Source organism: Antedon bifida, chromosome 4, assembly GCF_963402885.1.
Source record: "Antedon bifida chromosome 4, ecAntBifi1.1, whole genome shotgun sequence".
Lineage (NCBI taxonomy): Eukaryota > Metazoa > Echinodermata > Crinoidea > Comatulida > Antedonidae > Antedon > Antedon bifida.
This window is the reverse complement of record NC_136229.1, coordinates 645,924-665,029: the sequence shown is the minus strand read 5'-3', so window position 1 is coordinate 665,029 and position 19,106 is coordinate 645,924. Positions and strand designations below refer to the sequence as shown.

The 19,106-nt window shown below is 34.0% G+C and overlaps 2 protein-coding genes across 2 annotated transcripts; one reads left to right on the top strand and one right to left on the bottom strand.

Moving 5' to 3' along the window:
- Positions 1 to 1,480: 1,480 nt before the first annotated feature.
- On the top strand, positions 1,481 to 6,547 carry LOC144841275 (solute carrier organic anion transporter family member 2A1-like). The gene is made up of 9 exons (XM_078697539.1): positions 1,481 to 2,159; positions 2,539 to 2,886; positions 3,305 to 3,469; positions 3,785 to 3,995; positions 4,518 to 4,698; positions 4,942 to 5,132; positions 5,537 to 5,601; positions 5,946 to 6,154; positions 6,464 to 6,547. The coding sequence occupies exons 1-9, from the start codon at positions 1,481 to 1,483 to the stop codon at positions 6,512 to 6,514; spliced, it is 2,100 nt and encodes a 699-aa protein (XP_078553665.1). The 3' UTR covers positions 6,515 to 6,547.
- A 738-nt stretch (positions 6,548 to 7,285) lies between these two features.
- On the bottom strand, positions 7,286 to 18,884 carry LOC144839739 (serine/threonine-protein kinase 3-like). Its single transcript, XM_078695211.1, has 13 exons — positions 18,800 to 18,884; positions 18,117 to 18,263; positions 16,588 to 16,678; positions 15,378 to 15,458; positions 14,845 to 15,025; positions 14,504 to 14,566; positions 13,927 to 14,091; positions 13,265 to 13,432; positions 12,696 to 12,833; positions 12,413 to 12,544; positions 11,733 to 11,958; positions 10,892 to 11,166; positions 7,286 to 9,961 (listed from the first exon to the last, which is right to left on the bottom strand). The coding sequence occupies exons 3-13, from the start codon at positions 16,602 to 16,604 to the stop codon at positions 9,803 to 9,805; spliced, it is 1,605 nt and encodes a 534-aa protein (XP_078551337.1). The 5' UTR covers positions 16,605 to 16,678; positions 18,117 to 18,263; positions 18,800 to 18,884; the 3' UTR covers positions 7,286 to 9,802.
- Positions 18,885 to 19,106: the final 222 nt, after the last annotated feature.

Here is a 19,106-nt window from a genome sequence, read left to right as displayed (position 1 = left end):
AAAGTATCGATAAGTGGGTGACCGATTGATGGATTTGTTTTATATAAAGAATTACAATTACAGTATACATTGCCGCTTGCAAACCAGATGAACAATTAGTAAGTTTTTAAATTTATTAATCTTTCGTGGCAAACCATGCTTCATTCTTTTCAATTCAATTATATTTTTTATACACCTCTACTTTTTTTTCTTCGTAATATTCTGTTTTTGTACAAGTAAGTATTGTGGTTTTATTTTTACGTTGAGTAGGCCTATACTTTCACGTAAAATAAGGAAATTTGTTTGCGGAGTTAAATACATAAAAAAGATAACTTTCTGTTTGTTCCCAAATAAAACTCACCGCAAGAATGTAAGAGCACCGCAAGCGAGTTGACCAATGGGAAGAGAAACTTTTAATCGTCCATCGCTTTTGATTGGTCACATGCTTGGGTTGCGCTTACGTCGTTGCGTAGCGCCCTATAACTGGGAACCAAGGTTTTAACGAAAGTCAATTAAATAATGGAAGATTAACGTATATAAAAAGTTACGTAAGTTTTCTGCAAACGAACCTTGAATGGTCCGGTCCGTTCAAATAGATAACAAAACCTGTTTGTTCAGAGATTAATAATACTTGTTAGTGTTTACATTTAGCAGTTGTATATTGTAGTAGGCCGAGCATACGCCTTAAAACGACGTACGACGTACGATGATCAAAACTCACCAAAAAGTAAGTAACATAACATTTTTAAAGCAACATTCTATAGGGTTTTGTGTCGGTAAACTTAACATATATGTCGTATATGTTTTGAAGCACTGTACAACAAACTCTGTTTACATTATTACACGATCAAAATCTGCCGTCGTCGCATGAGGTGATTATAATTGATCACGTGAACATCATTCAATTTTTGTTTCTACAAAATACATGTCCATGAAGGATGCATTATATAGCAGAGATCTTTAAGCCAATGTGCACCAGTACTATAGCAAGAAAAAATGTTGACAATAATAAAATAAAATATATAATTAAGTATATAAAAAATATAGCATTGGTATAGTATTGTCATGATCAAAAGAGATATGAGTAGGCCTGGTGTTCTGGAATTGACACAGAGCAAGTTGAAGTTGGGTGCAAACCCGGTGTAGAGTCAATTTGAATGCGACGTCCGATTATACAGCTGTCTCTAGATATATCCTAACCGACTATAGGCAGTCATTTAGAAACAAATCTAGATAAGTACTTTCAATACATGTTATCTAGTTACTACTCATAGAGACAGCACAGATGCAGAATAAAGTAAGTCTATTCAATGCATGTAGTAGAGTATGATGACGTTGATTGCGTGTTAAAATTGTCCCATATCCGACGCGCGCATTTCTTGTTGTCCTCCCTTCACCATCCCAACATAAACCTGTCTGTAAATAAGTCTGTTTACCCCTGTTTGATGGTCACTTACTTTTCTTGCAGTCGCAGACAAGTGTAAATGGAGAAAGGTTGCAGATGTATAAATATGATTCACTGCAGGATTTCCAAAATGAGAACGGGTTTACCGAATCGGAAAAGAAAGTCGAAGATTACCACGACAAGGACACACAATGTACCATCAAGGCGTGCACCAGATTTAGCAGCCCGGTGGCGTTCTTGTGCTTTCTAGTCCCTATGTATGCAGTGATTGTAGCGACATCGACGTATTTTGGCGGCTGTATAAGTACAATCGAAAAGCAGTTCCAACTTACAAGTTCTCAATCCGGTCTGCTTGCGACCGTCAACGACGCGGTAAGTTTATCTGTCGTCGTCTTCGTCACGTTCTACGGCAATAAATCTCACCGTCCTCGAATAATCGGCAGTAGCGGTATCATCGTAGGCATCGGGTTCTTCCTTCTGGCGATGCCGCATTTTACGACTGATCCCGTCTCGTACAAGGATAATTCATATTCACTGCAGGTTAATGATAATGATTCAAACAGCCAAGTCAACAACAACGAACTATGTTCCGTGGATGATGTCGCACAAGATCGTTGTTCATCTGGTGACGTCACTGAAGACGCGCCAGCCAGTTTATTCTGGTTGATAGTTGGTCAGATATTACTGGGTGTTGGCGGATCACCTCTTTTTCCTCTAACTATTACTTATCTGGATGATTCTACTGTGGATTCCACGACAACCTCGGTATACATAGGTAATTATCGATTGCCTCTTTTTGTTCATTTATTCATCACCATCCATCAGAAAATTTGTTTACGCTTACGCTTTCCCCAATTACACCTCTCACACTGCGTCACAATCTCGATATACTGTAATCGGTTAAATGATTAGTTGATCTTGAGAATCCACTTCATTATTTAAACATTGTACATATTATTTTTACTTTCACTATTGATTTGATCGATTCTTTAGCGGATATTGATACAGTGATTGTATGAGATTTGTTTTCGTATCATGTTAAATATCCGTGGTACGCATCCTTTTGCGTGGAAAGAAAAAAAAGAGTTTTCATTTTATGATTATTATTATTTAATATTATTGATTATTAATTTATCATTATTATATCTCAATAGCTGGACTATTCATGGCAATGGGGTTAGGACCTTTCCTCGGATTCGTTATGAGCTTTAAATGCCTGTCGTTCTACGTTGATTTTGAACGAGTGGATGTCATCCCGATTAGCCCTACAGATCCCAGATGGATCGGTGCTTGGTGGCTTGGCTTCGTCATAGCAAGCATCGTCATTATTCTATTCTCCATTCCACTTCTATTTTTCCCGCGAAAATTAAACAAGTACGAATTAACGTGTTGTGGAGGAAGGTCAAAGGACAAACCTGAAGAGGGAGCTTTTAGTATGGCTGATATTTACAAAAATGATATTATATCTCATAAGAAAAATGGTATATTGGCAAATTTAAGAGGTAAGCCATATTTTAACATCTGTCTAACATTTCTTCTCATTTATTTGTTTTCAATCTTTAATTTGTTTTTTTTTTAAAGTATTAATGTGCTTTTGATAACCGTCTCAAGGCGCAGTGAACCAGAACATGCATCTGCCTTAAGGATTCCTTCATGCCGAGTGCTGTCAGGGGGCTTAGATGGGCCAGTAGGCCTATACACCAGGCCTGGGAACCACCTACTCTTCCGAAAGATACACTGGGTTCACGAGATTTGAATACTGTACCACCAGTTTTAAGTCCTTATTCGAGACGATTTGTTTTACCACCACCAGAACATGGTAGAGAGAGCTTTGAACAAATCACTTACGTTGCGCTTACGTCATTGCGTTGCGTCTCTAGTAGGTTAACATTAACGACATTTTAAATCACTTTTCTCAAGAGCTGTTATTGGCAATCAAGAGGTTACTATTAAATCCTACGCTAATCATCCTGAACCTGTCCATCTCCTGTGAACTTGCCGTTGTAGGTGGATTTGCTTTCTTCATGGCTAAATACGTTGAAAATCAATTCGGATTGACGGCAGCTACAGCCGCCATTATAATAGGTGAGGATGTTCGTGTTGATAAATTTAATTCGTTAATTACATTTAAAAAAGTTTACTTGATAGCGGCTTTAGAGAGCACCTGGCCATCACAAGACAATAAACGGTTGAATTAGTAATTAAGAAGTTAGAAGTAATTCTAGAAGTAATTAAGCAACTTAGGCAGTAATAAAACAACTTAGGCAGTAATAAAGCAACTTAAGCAGTAATAAAGCAACTTAAGCAGTAATAAAGCAACTTAAGCAGTAATAAAGCAACTTAAGCAGTAATAACGCAACTTAAGCAGTAATAAAGCAACTTAAGCATCTTATTTTACAGGTGGTATCAACTTACCAGGGAATATAATTGGCAATATCATGAGCAGTTTCTTCGTTAAAAAGTTCAAACTTACCCTATTTGGTCTTGGTAAAATGCTCTTAACTGTTTCGATCTGTTCCTTCTCCTTTGCATTGCCTATTCTGTTTATTGGCTGTTCTAACCCGCCGATTGCTGGTTTGACAACTCTTTATAACACTTCGTTCAGCCAGGGGTGAGTACAGACTTTATTATGAAATAAAGAAACCAAATTATAAGGCTATTAGTAAAATATATACATCAAAACAAGATCATGTGAAACGAATTAGATAATAACAATATAATGCGTCAGAGCCGGAGATTACACTCGTGTGATTGATAAAGGAAATCAGAGACAGATTATTTCCAGTACTTGAGTTGCTACTGCTAGTGGTGGTGTTGGTAGGGTTAGGGCCAATTTACATAGACAAGCGGTAACGGTAGGCCTAAGCGGAAAACCGTGGAGCATGTCCAGAGCGGCTTTCCGTTCAACCGCCCTGTAAATGGTAACAAGAAATAACAGATTCTATGACTTTGTTTCCCGCTAAACACCGCTAGTCTGTGTAAATTAGTCTTTGGGGTTTACCCTACTACATTACATACAGGGTGGTAGTGGAAAGAGAGAGGCCAATACGGTCTACGATGGTGGTATGTTACCAGTGTTCATTAAACACTGTACGGTTCATTAAAGTGCATCTTCTTTTCTTTATTTATCTAGGACTTTACCAAACTTAAATAACACATGTAATTCAAACTGCGCATGCTCAAATAGCGTTTACCAACCTGTGTGTGGACACGATGGTGTGACGTATACCAGTGCGTGTCGAGCAGGATGCGTAGACGTTGACACGTGGAGAGATGACATGGGTGACCTGAAAGACATACAAACAAACGATACGGTACTTAAACATTGTTTGTTATTAACTTTGTATACTAAGTATCGCCCTTAAGAGTGGACGTTAAGCCAGAGAACCAAAGTGCAAAACAATCCTTCCACGTAACCTGCAAACAAACACGTATCAACATAGTTTGCAGTGAAAAATTGAGTTGCTGCAGTAAAATTATTTTGACATGATCATCCCTTAATGAAATGAAAAGTTATAAAATAATTTAATCTAATTTACCTGTATTTAATTTGCTAGGTCTATTTTGGGTGTAGTTGTATTCCTAGTGATGGCTTGATGACAGACGAACTATTTAAAGAAGGCGGGATAGCGACCGAAGGATCATGTGATTGGTCATGTGATAAACTAGTTCCGTTTATATTCTTCATAGCTGCTGTATCGATTTGTTCCACTTTAAAAACAAACCCGAATATGATGCTAAACTTAAGGTAATAACGAAAACAAATTGAACATAATATAATGTAAATATTTACCAAACTAAAAGAAGTTAAACATACGATTAACTAGGCCTGTAACTGACTTGGTTCCCGTTAGAGACACAGTCACAGTGCAACGACGTAAGCGCGCAACGCAAGCGAGTTGTGACAAGCGACTGTTCGCATAATCCATCGCTTGTGATTGGTCAAATCACTTATGCGTGGTAAGGCAACGTAAGGGATTTGACCAATCACAAGCGATGAATTCGAACTGTTGGTTGTCACTGCGTCTACGTCATTGCGTTGCGTCCTAGTGAGAACCAAGCTTTACGTTGGGCTTACGTCATTGCGTAAGTTAAAACTCTAATGGGAACCAACCAAGCATAAGTAAAATAAAGGATACATTTGTTTTCTAGATGTGTTGACCAAAAGGATCGTGCACTTGCTATCGCATTTTGTGGTGTTCTGGTTAGAGTGCTAGGTAAGTTTATGTTCCATCTCGTACAACGAACGTCAATGCACGCACCTTTCTTTCATTTGGAACGCTTTTTGTTAAACATTCACACACTCTCGATTCTTTGTAAGTATCAGTTTCTTATCTCAAAGGCAACAGAATGCTGAGCTCCGGAGATCAAAGAATTTATCTGTGGCTGCGACACTTTTGACTGATTTTCGATCGGCCAATTGGCTTCCTTAAATGTTTGGTTAACAGACACCGTGCCGAAATATATAAATAGTACAGCACTGTTGTTAATTGTCGCAGCCAGACATAAGATCAAAGGACTGTTACGATTTCCTGTAACTAAAATAGAATGTTTTTTATAGGTTTCTTTCCATCGCCTATCTACTTCGGAGCTGCCATTTCAAGTACGTGCTTATTACGTCAAGAGTCTTGTAGCCGTCAAGGTGCATGCCTTATCTACGATCTTGAACGATATCGGTACACGTTTGTTGGACTGTTTGTTGGCTTGAAACTGCTTGCCGCAATTCTATCAACGTGTACTTATTTTAGCATCGATCCGGACCGTTTGAAGGTATTAAATCATCTTTGTATTGTTTTTATTTATTTGTTAAAAATGTATTTTTATTATTTAAACAAATCTTGCATATTAAATCACGCAACATCTTCATCGTTACGAGTTACCACAATCATCATGTTGATTATTACGGAACTACGTAAAATCATCGACTAAAGAGTAGATTATTCTTTAGTCCATGTTAAAATTCACAAATTCGAATCAATTTAAAAATAATAATGATCCAAAAGAGAGACATTAACAGTTTTTTTTTTATCAAAAAGTAATAAACTTAACTTTAAAATATTTGTTTTTTGTCTTCCACAGAAATCAGAAACGAATGAAATGGAACTGTCGAAGATCAACAGTAAACAGTAAAGACATATTTGGCTGCTTGGTTCGGTGAATGCGTTGCTGATTCGTTGCGCTGCGTCACCGATTCGTTGCGTCGCCATTTCGTTGCGTCGCTGATTCGTTGCGCTGCGTCACCGATTCGTTGCGTCGCCGACATACTCTTAGGTGATTTCAAATCAATTTTCAGTTGGCATTACAGACATATTGTGTTGATCTAGAGGGTAAACTAATAGGCATAATTATTGCCATAAATATCATATTTTTTTTATTTCAAATTAAATTTGTTTTTTTGCAAAAGCTATACAAATAACAAATTTTGAAAAAACTAAAGAGTTAGGGGGTAAATCATATAAAATTATTTACATTCACTTTTTATCCAGGTTGTTAAAAAGACGAAAAGTAGAAATTTTGTTAAGTTATTATATGAATAATTTTCGGTAATAAATGTTAATTTTCTAAAAAACATACACAGACAATTTTAAGGCTGTAGGTTCTTTAAATAGGTCTTGTACGTGAGGAGCGGGACGGTGTCATTCCAGTAAACTTACTTTTTGTACTAATTGTTCTTTTTATCAGGGAAGAGTGAAATTTCACTCTTCCCTGGTTTTATGCAATTTCTTTAAAAAAAAACTGCCGAATAGACAGTTCGCGTCAACTATAGAACGCTACCGGGCCTGTTGTTGACGCGTTGTGACGAAAGTAAGTCAATTGGCCGCTAGTAATAAACGGCCGAATAACTGCATGCACTACGTAATTACATTTCTGACTGCAATAATATAATATTATAACTTTTAATGTTACATTTGTACAATTTATTTAACAACCAACACTGCTCTTTACATATATAAAACTAATGCTTTATATATACACGAGGGTGAAACAATTGCTTTATATTTTGCGTAATTGTGATAAATCTATTCTATCCAGTATCATCAGTGACACGCGCGCGTACACAAATGGATGTGATCTATTAATGATATACTATATTATTTAAATCTATAATGATTTGATTTTCGGCAACTTATTTGTGGTTTAAAGCTCTGTCTACACTTTCAAACTAGTTTGACAAAAAATGTATGATGTGCTCAAATATGGTAGTGATATTATATCATCATGTCTATATATGGGCACATCATTTTTTTTTTTCATAAGTTTTCTAGTGTGGACAGAGCTTTAGACATTTTTGAATGCAGATATTTTCAGTTTATTTTAATTTTGCAACCTATTTATATTTAATCACAGAGAAAGTGAACTTCTTTTCTCCTGCACAGTTTCATTTACTTTTTCCACTGTAGCGCGCAGTGACATTTGGTATAAAACTTAAAAAATAGTAATTATATAAACGTATTTTAAGTTGGTACTGTACACAGATTTGTAAATATAATGAACCACATTAGGTAGTTTTCTACATGCTAATGGCCTGAAGACAAAATGCGTAAAATAGTGTTGGATAGAATGAGGCTTATTTTGGTACCTATTTGGTAGGAAATATATCCCACTCAATTAAACAAAATTAATTATAATGAAATAATGTAAACAAACATAAGCGAGTTTTAAAGCTTGGACGCAACGCAAGCGAGTTGACCAAATGACAAGCGACAGTATGGGATAATCCATCGCTTGTGATTGGTCAAATTACTTGCGCTTACATCCTTGCGATAAATCCTAGTGGAAACCAAACTTAAACATGGCGGTTAATTGGGTCAAGCTAAACTAGCCACACATTTTGATGCGTTTTTTTGAAAATCGAAATTCTAGCAGTTATGACACGCTATGTGTGTCAAAATTTTTTCTTTTTTTCCCCAAATATTAAGGCGAATCACCGAGTACAGACTAGACTATGGTCAGCCACACCATTTTAGCCTCCATACCTTTTGTTAGTTAACCTATGCATTATCTCTTACATATTACAGTATAAATATATATTTATATATCAGCTAAGATATAAGCTTAAGAAGTTCCCATTATTCAAGTGGAAGTATCGTGTTACTTCACAATAAAACGTAAGACTATTATAGCAATAACAAGAAAAAGGTTGGCGATACTTTCTCTTATTTTTGGAGATTTACTAATTTTGAAAAACCTGATCACCAATTTGAAAAGAATAAATAGGCGTTTTTCCCTTATATTCGCAACTACCAAATTTCAGAATTATTGAATGCAATAATGGTATGAATGCCTTTATGTTTGGTTTGTTGATTGTGCGCCGATCTGTTATTTTCATTTTATTGTTTGAGATCGCATCATTATCCGAAGTACTGGGTATGTACCAATAAATAACATCAGTTGTGACATATCCATTTTGCATATTAAAACAAATGTTTTGTTATATCACAGTATATGCTGTGTGAAAATAAAGAATACTCAATACAAGTTATATTCAAGTGAAAAAACGCGAAAAAATTGTCATCACTTTTGAACATATACTTAAATAATACCATCAGTAAATCCTGAGTAAATAAAGAACATAACATGATAAAATGTTTGTATCTGGAGTTCGGAAATGAATATTCAAAGACTAATGAATATTCATTGTCAGCTACATAATAAGTAGGTTCCTCAGTAGTTTCTGTTCTGAAGTTAATAAATATTCAAAATCCTTATGAATATTCATTGTCAAAACTCATGAATATTCATTGTCAAAAACTCATGAATATTCATTGTCAGAGACTCATGAATATTTATTGTCAGAGACTCATGAATATTCATTGTCAGAGACTCATGAATATTCATTGTCAGAGACTCATGAATATTCATTGTCAGAGACTCATGAATATTCATTGTCAGAAACTCATGAATATTCATTGTCAGAGACTCATGAATATTCATTGTCAGAGACTCATGAATATTCATTGTCAGAGACTCATGAATATTCATTGTCAGAGACTCATGAATATTCATTGTCAGAGACTTATCAACTTCATTATTCACTCAATAGTTTCTATTCTGAAGTTAATAAATATTCAAAGTACTTATGAATATTCAACATCCACTACATAGTAGGTTCCTCAATAATTTCTATTCTGAAGATAATAAATATTCAAATTCTCATGAATATTCAATATCCAATACATAATAGGTTCTTTAGTAGTTTCTATTCTGAATAAATATTTAAAGCCTCATAAATATTCATTGTCAAAGCCTTATAAATATTCATTATCAACTTCATATTGGTTTCTGAGCAGTTTTTTTCCATAACAATATTTTCTAGATTGAACTTCCTCAGATAAATATGCAAATTCATAAATATTCAAATTAATATTCAAATAATTTGAATTACTTAAAAGCTGTGCTAAATACTTAACAAAAATATTAAAAGTTTTGTTGTCTTTTTCGTTTGATGTCCATTGCTTCTAAGATTGGGCGTCGTTTTTCTTGATACCGGAGTCGTAATTCTTCTATTTCTCGTTCCATTTCTGGGTCTAACTCTGCTAACCTTTTGTGTAATTCGTCGTACGATAATTGTTTAATCTGAAATAAAAATTGTTTTTCATGATTGAGATGACCTCATCACAGCAATGTCCTGATCACTATCCACTTGATCATCATACTTAAGCTCTGTCTACACTATCAAACTAGTTTGACAAAAAAAGTGTGATGTGCCCAAATATGGTAGTGATGTGCTTAAATATGAGTGATATGACATCATCATGTCCATATATGGGCACATCACATTTTTTGTAATGTCACATAAAGTTTTGCAGAGGTCTAAATATGGAGTATTATTGAAAACATACAGTAGACAAACAAAAGAGGGCACAGAATTACAAATGGAAAAAATTTATCAAATTAGAGGATGTTAATAAAACTTAATTTATAGTAAACAATGGATATGCTAGTTGCTTTCCAGACAAGGAATGTGTTTTAAAGAAATGCATTTTCTGTATTTGTTAACAAATTAGGACCTAGTAATGGGTGGGGGTGGGGAGAGGGTCTGAGGGAGTGGGAGGAGAAGGGTGGTAGTGGGAAGACTTGAAATAATGGGAACCTGCTTTGATTATAGGGAGATACTTGGGAGGTTTGTCAATGTCATAATCATCTTCCAAAGTCTAGTAATAATGCACTTGTCAATTGTATGATCCACTATACGACCCCGGGAATCATTTGTCCCATGTACGTCATACCTTATGTATACCATGACGCACGTGTACGTCAAAAATGTGACTTAGCTTTAGTTGACCATGACGCACCCATTTTGACACACTGCGACCATGTTGTTTATGATATAGTAAGTGGTAAAGTGACGGACATTGACCCACCATTGTTCATTGACGCGACCATCTAGGTTTTTTGACGCACAGCTGCATCAGTAATGATTTGTAAATGATGCACCCATGACGCACCTCTTCCAAGGGTTGTATAGTGGGTCATACAATTGACAAGTGCATAATAACCACTTACAAATTCATAATCTTGATCTGGGTAAGGCCTCTGATACTGTACTGGTAAAATTTGCGGTGGTGTGATATCCTCTGAAACAGGTACCGTGGGTGCTACGTGAACTGGTGACGCATCGCTGGACGAAATGGACACTGAGGGCGCTACATCAGCTACATTATTTGTTTCAGGAACTGTTTCTTCTTGTTTTGCTGCCTGTTTTTTGGCATCGATTTGATCAAAATGTTCCATGAATAAAGGACGATATTCAGTTTCGGTTGACGGATTCGTATCAAACTCTGAAAAAGTTTTTAAAATTTATTATCAAAAACACAACAACAGAAAGAGTGAAAAAATAAAGTGACTAAAATACCATTAAATGGGAGATGGAAGAGTAATGTGAACATAGGCGTAGTGGTTTATAGTTAGTTTCTAAAGTTATATTGGCATTTTACACTACCAACAAAGTTTATAATTCTTTGTAAGTGGAGTTAAAAATTAACAGGGCATCATATAGGATTTGAAACCAAGATCATAGGATTCGTAGGCAAGCAACTTAAACACTAATACACTTTCACACCAGAGTTTAAACTTTTACCAAATTTTAACCTTTTAACTCATTTTTATATTTGTATGTGAATTTTTAACTTTGAACAAACGGAAATAATTTTTAGCCATGTACTATATTTTACTGTGTTTGACCATGAATAAATGAAATGAAATAAAAATAAACACACCAGGGTACACACGATACAATATGCATGTGTTAATGGCCTGGTGTGTGCAAACTTCAGAGTTTTGCTAGGCGATTTGAAAAAAAAAAGACACAACAAATCCTACACTACAAATTGATAAAATTGCTTACTTTTCATGGTATCATCCATACTGTCAAGGTAATCTGTATCTTCATCCTCTCCATCTGAGTTAATCACCATGGTACCCATACTGGATTCTAACTCTATCATAGTGTTTGCATCGCTGTGTTCTATAAACGTATCCGAATCAACACCAGCTATTGCTACTTCTTTATCTCCACTTGGTCTCTTGATCATGGTACCATCAATTACTTCATCCTCATCATCCTCCTCATCCTATCAGACAGATCATTTTACACAATTATTACTTGTTAATTCTTTCATTTCATTTATTTGTTTGACTAAAAACGCCTGTGGCTTCTAAAGATACAATGAAGATCTATAGCTCTATAGCTTGTATGCCAGCTTAATATTTACTACAATATCTACAGTACAAAAATTCATAAAACAAATAAAAAGCCTATACATGATGTTGAGAATAAAAAAAGTATGACTTAAATCTACATAAAAGGTTACAGAGAACAGCATCGAATTTTATAGATTCAGGTAGCAAAGACCAATATACAGTTAAATGGTGCATAAGTGGTTTATCGCCATGTGCCAATAATGTAAATTCACTTCACAGACTCATACATGATTTGAACTTGGAACCCTAGAAATTGGAGGAAACCAAGCAATTCTAAGGGAAGGTAATAATGCAAAAATATATAGTATAGTATAGTAGTCTTACTGAAGAAATATAAAGACTTGGGTTCTGTAACATTTGTTGGTGTCTTATCTTTTCATCTTCTCTTATATTGTTGGCCTCAACAATCATGTCACGTAGTATAGTAACAGGACCAGCACTGGAAATAAAGGCATGCTGAAAAATAGAAAAGGTGCTTATTATAAATGGATCAAAAATGAAGAATTTAACACAAAGAAAAAATACACCCAACAGCAAGTAATCGACTGAGGGGTGTTTCTTCAATACAACTATACTGTAGTAATAAGAAATAATCCTAGGATCCTACCTGTAATAATTCTGTAGCGGTCGCCCTTTCCTCAGGATCCTTTATTAAACATTTTCCTATAAAATCTGTGAATTCTTCCGTCCATTTCTCAGGATAACGGAATGTTGGGGGTGGCTTAGTAGGGATCATAAATATTGCCTAGAAAATAAATTATAGACAAATTAAAATAGGCCACTCAGTTAAGCTCTGTCTACACTATCAAACTAGTTAGTCAAAAAAGGTGTGGAGTCCCCAAATATGGTAGTGACATGACATCATCGTTTCAATATATGGGCACTTCACATTTTTTTGTCAAATGTTTGATAGTGTAGAGAGCTGTAGACTTTATTTATAAACTTTAATTGGATGGATAGTAAAGAGAAACAGAAATTTGGATTTGGTTAAAAGCATTATGATTGAGTTGACGAATATGTGCAGACAAGATTTAATGGGTAAAGAACATACATTTTGATTGGTTCATGGCCACAAAAGAACAAAAGACCTCCACTGGATGGATGTATTGTTGTAGTGTTCTAAAACACATACAACAGTGATTGTGATTGGTTAATAAACATGAATGAAAGACTCACTCTCATTGGATGAATATCAGCATAGGGTGGTTTTCCTTCTGCCATTTCTAATGCTGTGATGCCTAGAGACCAGATGTCAGCCTTACAGTCATAACCTATCTCTTGTATTACTTCTGGTGCCATCCAGAATGGTGTTCCTATAACTGTGTTACGCTTGGCCATTGTGTCCTAAAAAATAACAACATTTAACAAAATCATTAAAAATGTTTTAACAACTTCTGGTTATATTATTTGTTTTAATTTCTTTTTAAAAATTTGTCATAAGCATCCAACAGCGAGTAACTTGCCAATTACAGCATGGATACTATTTTATCATGCTTATAAACTAAGTCTTATTTGATGCTTAGGGAGTGGAGTTAAAATAGTAATGAGTTAAAACCATAGCACTAGGTCAGGATTGAACCCTGGACCATGGGAAGGCAAGCACATTAACCACTTCATACAACTACTCCACTACAAATTTTTCCTAAAAACAAAACAGTCCGATTTAAAAAAAAAATGTATAATGGATAAAGTATTTTATAGTAAAAAACTCTGCCTCAAGTATTTTGATAAAAACTGTTTCTTTTTTAATTGATATGGATATAATACAAAAGAAATAAAAGAAATTGAAAATTTTCCTGAATAAAGTGCTTAGAATGCAGAAGTTAAACTGAACTTACTGTAAGCTGGCCTGCTACTCCAAAGTCTGCAAGCTTTGCATGGCCCTCCATGTTTAGTAAGATGTTGCCTGCTTTGATATCTCTATGAATCTTACGCATAAAATGTAAATACTCTAACCCCTTCAGCGTATACTGCAATATTGTTGCTATTTCTCCCTCTGTTAGCTGAAAAAAAATATAATATTAAATATTATAATCAAATATTCATTTGCATGTGTGTTCCAGGGAGTATATGTGTTTACTGTACAATCTATATACAGTATGCAAAAGGATCCCAATGGAAATAAGCTTTTTGGGATATCCTACAAAATATTTTATAAATGTATTTATTTGTAATGTCAGTAATTAATGTTCTATCACTTTGTATGTATTTTTTATAATGATTTGACTAATAAATCAAATTTGAAGCCATCAATAAAATATAAATTTATTATAATGTGATGCAGTCTTTCATCAGTGGCTGTGATTATTTTAAAGTTTTCTCTCTAGTTTATTGAAATTATAATAACTCTATGTCCTGTTGAGATATCTTAATATTGTGATATAAATGAATATATATAATAAATTGTTGACATACTACTTTATTTCTTCTTCTCATGATATCAGACACTGAACCTGCACCACAATATTCCATAACAATCTGAAAAAAAAACCAAATACAATTTATAAAATGACTTAATGCTCCTTAATAACCAACAATTTACTGAAAAGGTAAAAAAAGGAATAATAATAATTGACATTTCCAAATATAATTACAGCAACTTGAATTTGCTAAATAGATAATTATCATCCCAATAATTTAAATTATTTTACTAACATTTTTAGAAATGTGTTTACTATTTGTTTAGCCCTGTATTTGTAAAATGTAGTTGTTAACTAATGACATAATTACTGCAAACATAGGAAGACTATATTTACCCATAAATCTGTATTTTTGAAGTAGCTACCATAATATTTGACTACAAATGGACTATCACACTGTTGCATAATTGATATTTCTTTGATGATTTCTTGAAGGTCCGTGTCGACTGGCACCTGTTTGATGGCCAGTACTTGGCCAGATTCCTTGTGCATTGCTTTGAACACACTGCCATATGACCTGCCAAAATAAAAAAAAAATGTATTGTATAAGTGTTACAAGCCCGTAGTCAGTATTTTTATCTGTTATAGGTGGGGAAAACCTATTGGTGGTGGGGAAAACCTAATGGTGGTGGGAAAAACCAAATGGTGGTGGGTACAGCAAACCATAAGATTAAGTGTTAAAATAAAACTCTATTTATTTGTGTATTTAATAAGCACATAAGGCCAATAGTAAATAAATCACTGTCCTATCAGATAGGTGGTGATCTCCAGATACAGGGGCTATTTTGTGAAGCAATTCACCGGGGTTACCCCTTACTCGTCCCAAATGCTGAACTAGGTTCTTTAAAGTTCACACAAATTTGAGTTACCCTTCTCCTAGCTTCTCCAGAACATCAAAGACTTCTTCTGGTTTCTTTGTCAAGCTCTCTTCGCTTAACTTCTTCAACTCACTTAAAAAGAAAAAACAAATGATGATTACGTACATTATTATTTTGATAGGAAAAGCAAAAGCATGATTATTACTATGCTCCTCATTAAAAATGAAATGATAATGAAGTGTGTTGTATTCTATGCATCAAAAGGCTGCAAATATTATTTAAACATCTACTGAAGGCAAAGAATTGCTTACAGTAATGTATATCAAATAAAATATATTGAATGCACATATAAATATACTGTAGTACTGTGATATTTTGTGTTGGTGTAGTAGAGAGGTTTTAGAAGCCCATTACTACAGGCAGAACTATCTACTTTTTAAACTAATTGTTAAATAAATATCACAATAATGCAGAGATAGTCTTACAATGTACATCATATTTGTGCATTTAACATAAATTCACAGATAAATATAATTTGGATGGACATAACATTTTTCATAATCATTGATAATAATGGACTTTAATATAATGATATTAATGTGGAAAGTAAGATTAGAGGTACAGTAGAGTACTTAGCATTCTAGTTGATAATATACAGTAGTAGAAGTTCAAACTCATAAATATGTCATATATTGTACTGCAGTCCAATTACGTATTAAGCGCTTATAATGTTAACAATTTGTAAACGATGTGAGACTATAATGCAAGACTTTGCAGGTAATTACAATTTGCAATAATTTGATACAGTAGCACTGCATTTAGATAGAGAGATGTTACAATAGTGCAACATGACACCTAATATTATCTCACTCTATTTGAATTTGTCATGTCGTGTTATTGTTAGCATTATTTACCAGGAAAATTGAAAGGCGATACAGGAGATAGGACATTACTAAAGCTCAGTCTACACCACCAAACCTTATGTGACAAAACAAATGTGATATGCCCATACAGTATATGAACATGGTGACATCATATCACTACCATATTTGGGCACATCACACTTTTTTGTCAAACTAGTTTGATAGTGTAGACAGAGCTTAACAGTGATTTCAGTTCAGCCCATCAATATTTACACCACCATCCCCCTCACCCCACCCATTTCAAAACGCACCAATCTGGTAAATCGTGACTAGACATACCACTTGCTAGACTACCACACACAAATACAAAACTAGATTTACTACTGTACAGTACATACCTTTTACTAGAAGACATCTTGATAATATAAAAATAATTTTACTGATGAAAATAAATTCAGATCACTGTTTGCACATTAGTACTAATCACAACTATAAAGACAAAAAAAACACAAAACTGAGTGAAAAAAATTGTAAAATATATACATTTGCATCTGGCATACCAATGGTTTACTATAATACTGTTCTTGAGAATTTTTAAACTGTGCCTGTGTTCGGACGTGTATTAAAAAAAGTACAGTTTGCCAACATTTTTCCAGATATTTCATTATTCCAAGTTGGAACCTCAGGTACAGTATGGTTTTCAAAGAAAGTCTGTACTTAAGTACTACAGTATATAAGTATAAACAATTTTAAACTACCAATCCATGCTCTCAGTAATACAATAGTCTACGGTATGATTGTGTTTGTCATTTTACTGTATATCATTTACAGTGTGTCAGTGGATCCTTTGGTCTGTTACTGTAGTTACTAATAAACAGAATAAAAGCTTGATAACATTCCTAGATGCAAGGTGTCCTACTAAGTACACTTGACCTTAAACATAGCAGCAATCCTATTTTCTACATGAGTCTCTTTATTTGCCTCAAATGAATACATAATGCAGATTACAAACACACATAAATGCACACACACAATAACAGAGCTTTGTTTCAGTGCCAATTGGCACTAATTAAAAAAAAAAAAAAAACAGATTGTGCGATATAAAATTACTGGTCCTGCTCAAGTTTCTATGACATCATCAAGTACAGTTGGTACTGTTGTATATTTAAACATTCTGTAGTTTGCAAATATTGAGTTTAGCATTTCTAGCCTAAAGGTTTTGAGATGAAACGAGGGGATTCAGGAGGGATTTCATCAATAATGTTTTCCACTTTTCTTTCCTCAGATAGCAAATATCATATGTTGTGTATTCATTACTGTCCATTAAAAACTGAGAGCTTAAAGTATATAAAATGTTGTATTATTGTACTGAACATACACATTTATACATTTCAAACCTATCAACAAAAAGTACAGTAAAATGTAATGTTAGCTCAGAAACTTTCCAGATACCACTAAAACTTATGAATGGCTATGGATAATATCAGGTATTCCATTTACTCCAACATGATGTTGTGTTTTTTTTTTGCCTTAGCACTGTTCAAAACATTGTCTCTTGCAACTTATCATGATCCAAGTAAATGGCTGAATTTCATTTAACAACAAACAAGATATAGCATCAATTGAAGCTTTTTACAATAACTAATTGTTAGTAAGTTCCCATAAATTGTTTATGTAAAAGTTGCAGTGTACCATCAAGTATACACAAATAATGCAGGTAGCATAGCATAAAAAACAAGTGTAGCAAAAACAGTGTACAGTAACATAAAAAAAACAAGTGTGTCAAATTAAATAATATTGTACTATATAGCAAAAAGCTATACACTGCTACACAATTGTATAGCAGAAAATACAATACAAAAGAGATTGTTATTTTATTGAAAAAAAGATATAAATAGCATACAACAGCTGTAACTACTCTACTTACATTTTTGGGTTCATGATTTGCATCATCGTAGCAGGGCAGACATTCTATTATGACATCTGCATGCACATAAATCCTCATTCAAAAAAACCAAATAGATTTTGCTATTTAATTCAATATATTATAGATGGATCGCCTTATAGACAGGATCTGAAAATAAAAAATATGATTTAAAAGTAAATACAGTACAAGTAGATATTGACATTTTTAAGTGTTTTTCAACTACTGTACTGAAACACTCAGCACTGTGTATTCAATTCTTAATGCATTTATATATAATATAGGCCAAGGGCCTAGCAAGCCTAACATTTTTTTGTCAATCCATTTATTAGATAGAGAGGCCTGCTTACTGCATATTTTATTATTAAAATACTAGGCCTAGCCTAGTACTAGCTAGGCCTATGTTTATATATATATATATGAATTTCTAGTTTTAGCACGTGACTATATGATGTACAGTAAGTAGACCATGGAGGTATCATCCCTAGCTAAACGTAGGCCTAAATAAATCCTTCCATTTCTACCTAGCAGTTTTGAGCGTGTACCACCTCTCTCTCATCAAGCAGTCGTTAGCACACGACGGGCCTAGCATTTTTAATCAAAGTTTACTGCCTAAACACTATAATAACAGTAAAACTAGTACAATTTAATAATAATATAATAATTACTAAATAATATAAGCTTACATTTGTTATGATCCTGATACGTTAACACTTTGTAAAATTAGATAAAAAATACCATATTTAACAACCTACAGCTTCCGGATTATCGTAATTCATCAATTGCCAGGATGTCAATATTTATTTTGCCAAATTTTCGTTGCAAAGTTAAAACAGAGAGGGCGATATTTCTTTTTTCTGTATATGACAACGGCGACATAAACTCATTGAATTTCTTTCTTTTCATTTAAAAGTTATATTTTTTCCGAACAGAAGTGGATTTCGCGTTTCTTTTTTTTTAAACTAAAAAATAATAATTTTTCGGACAGAGACC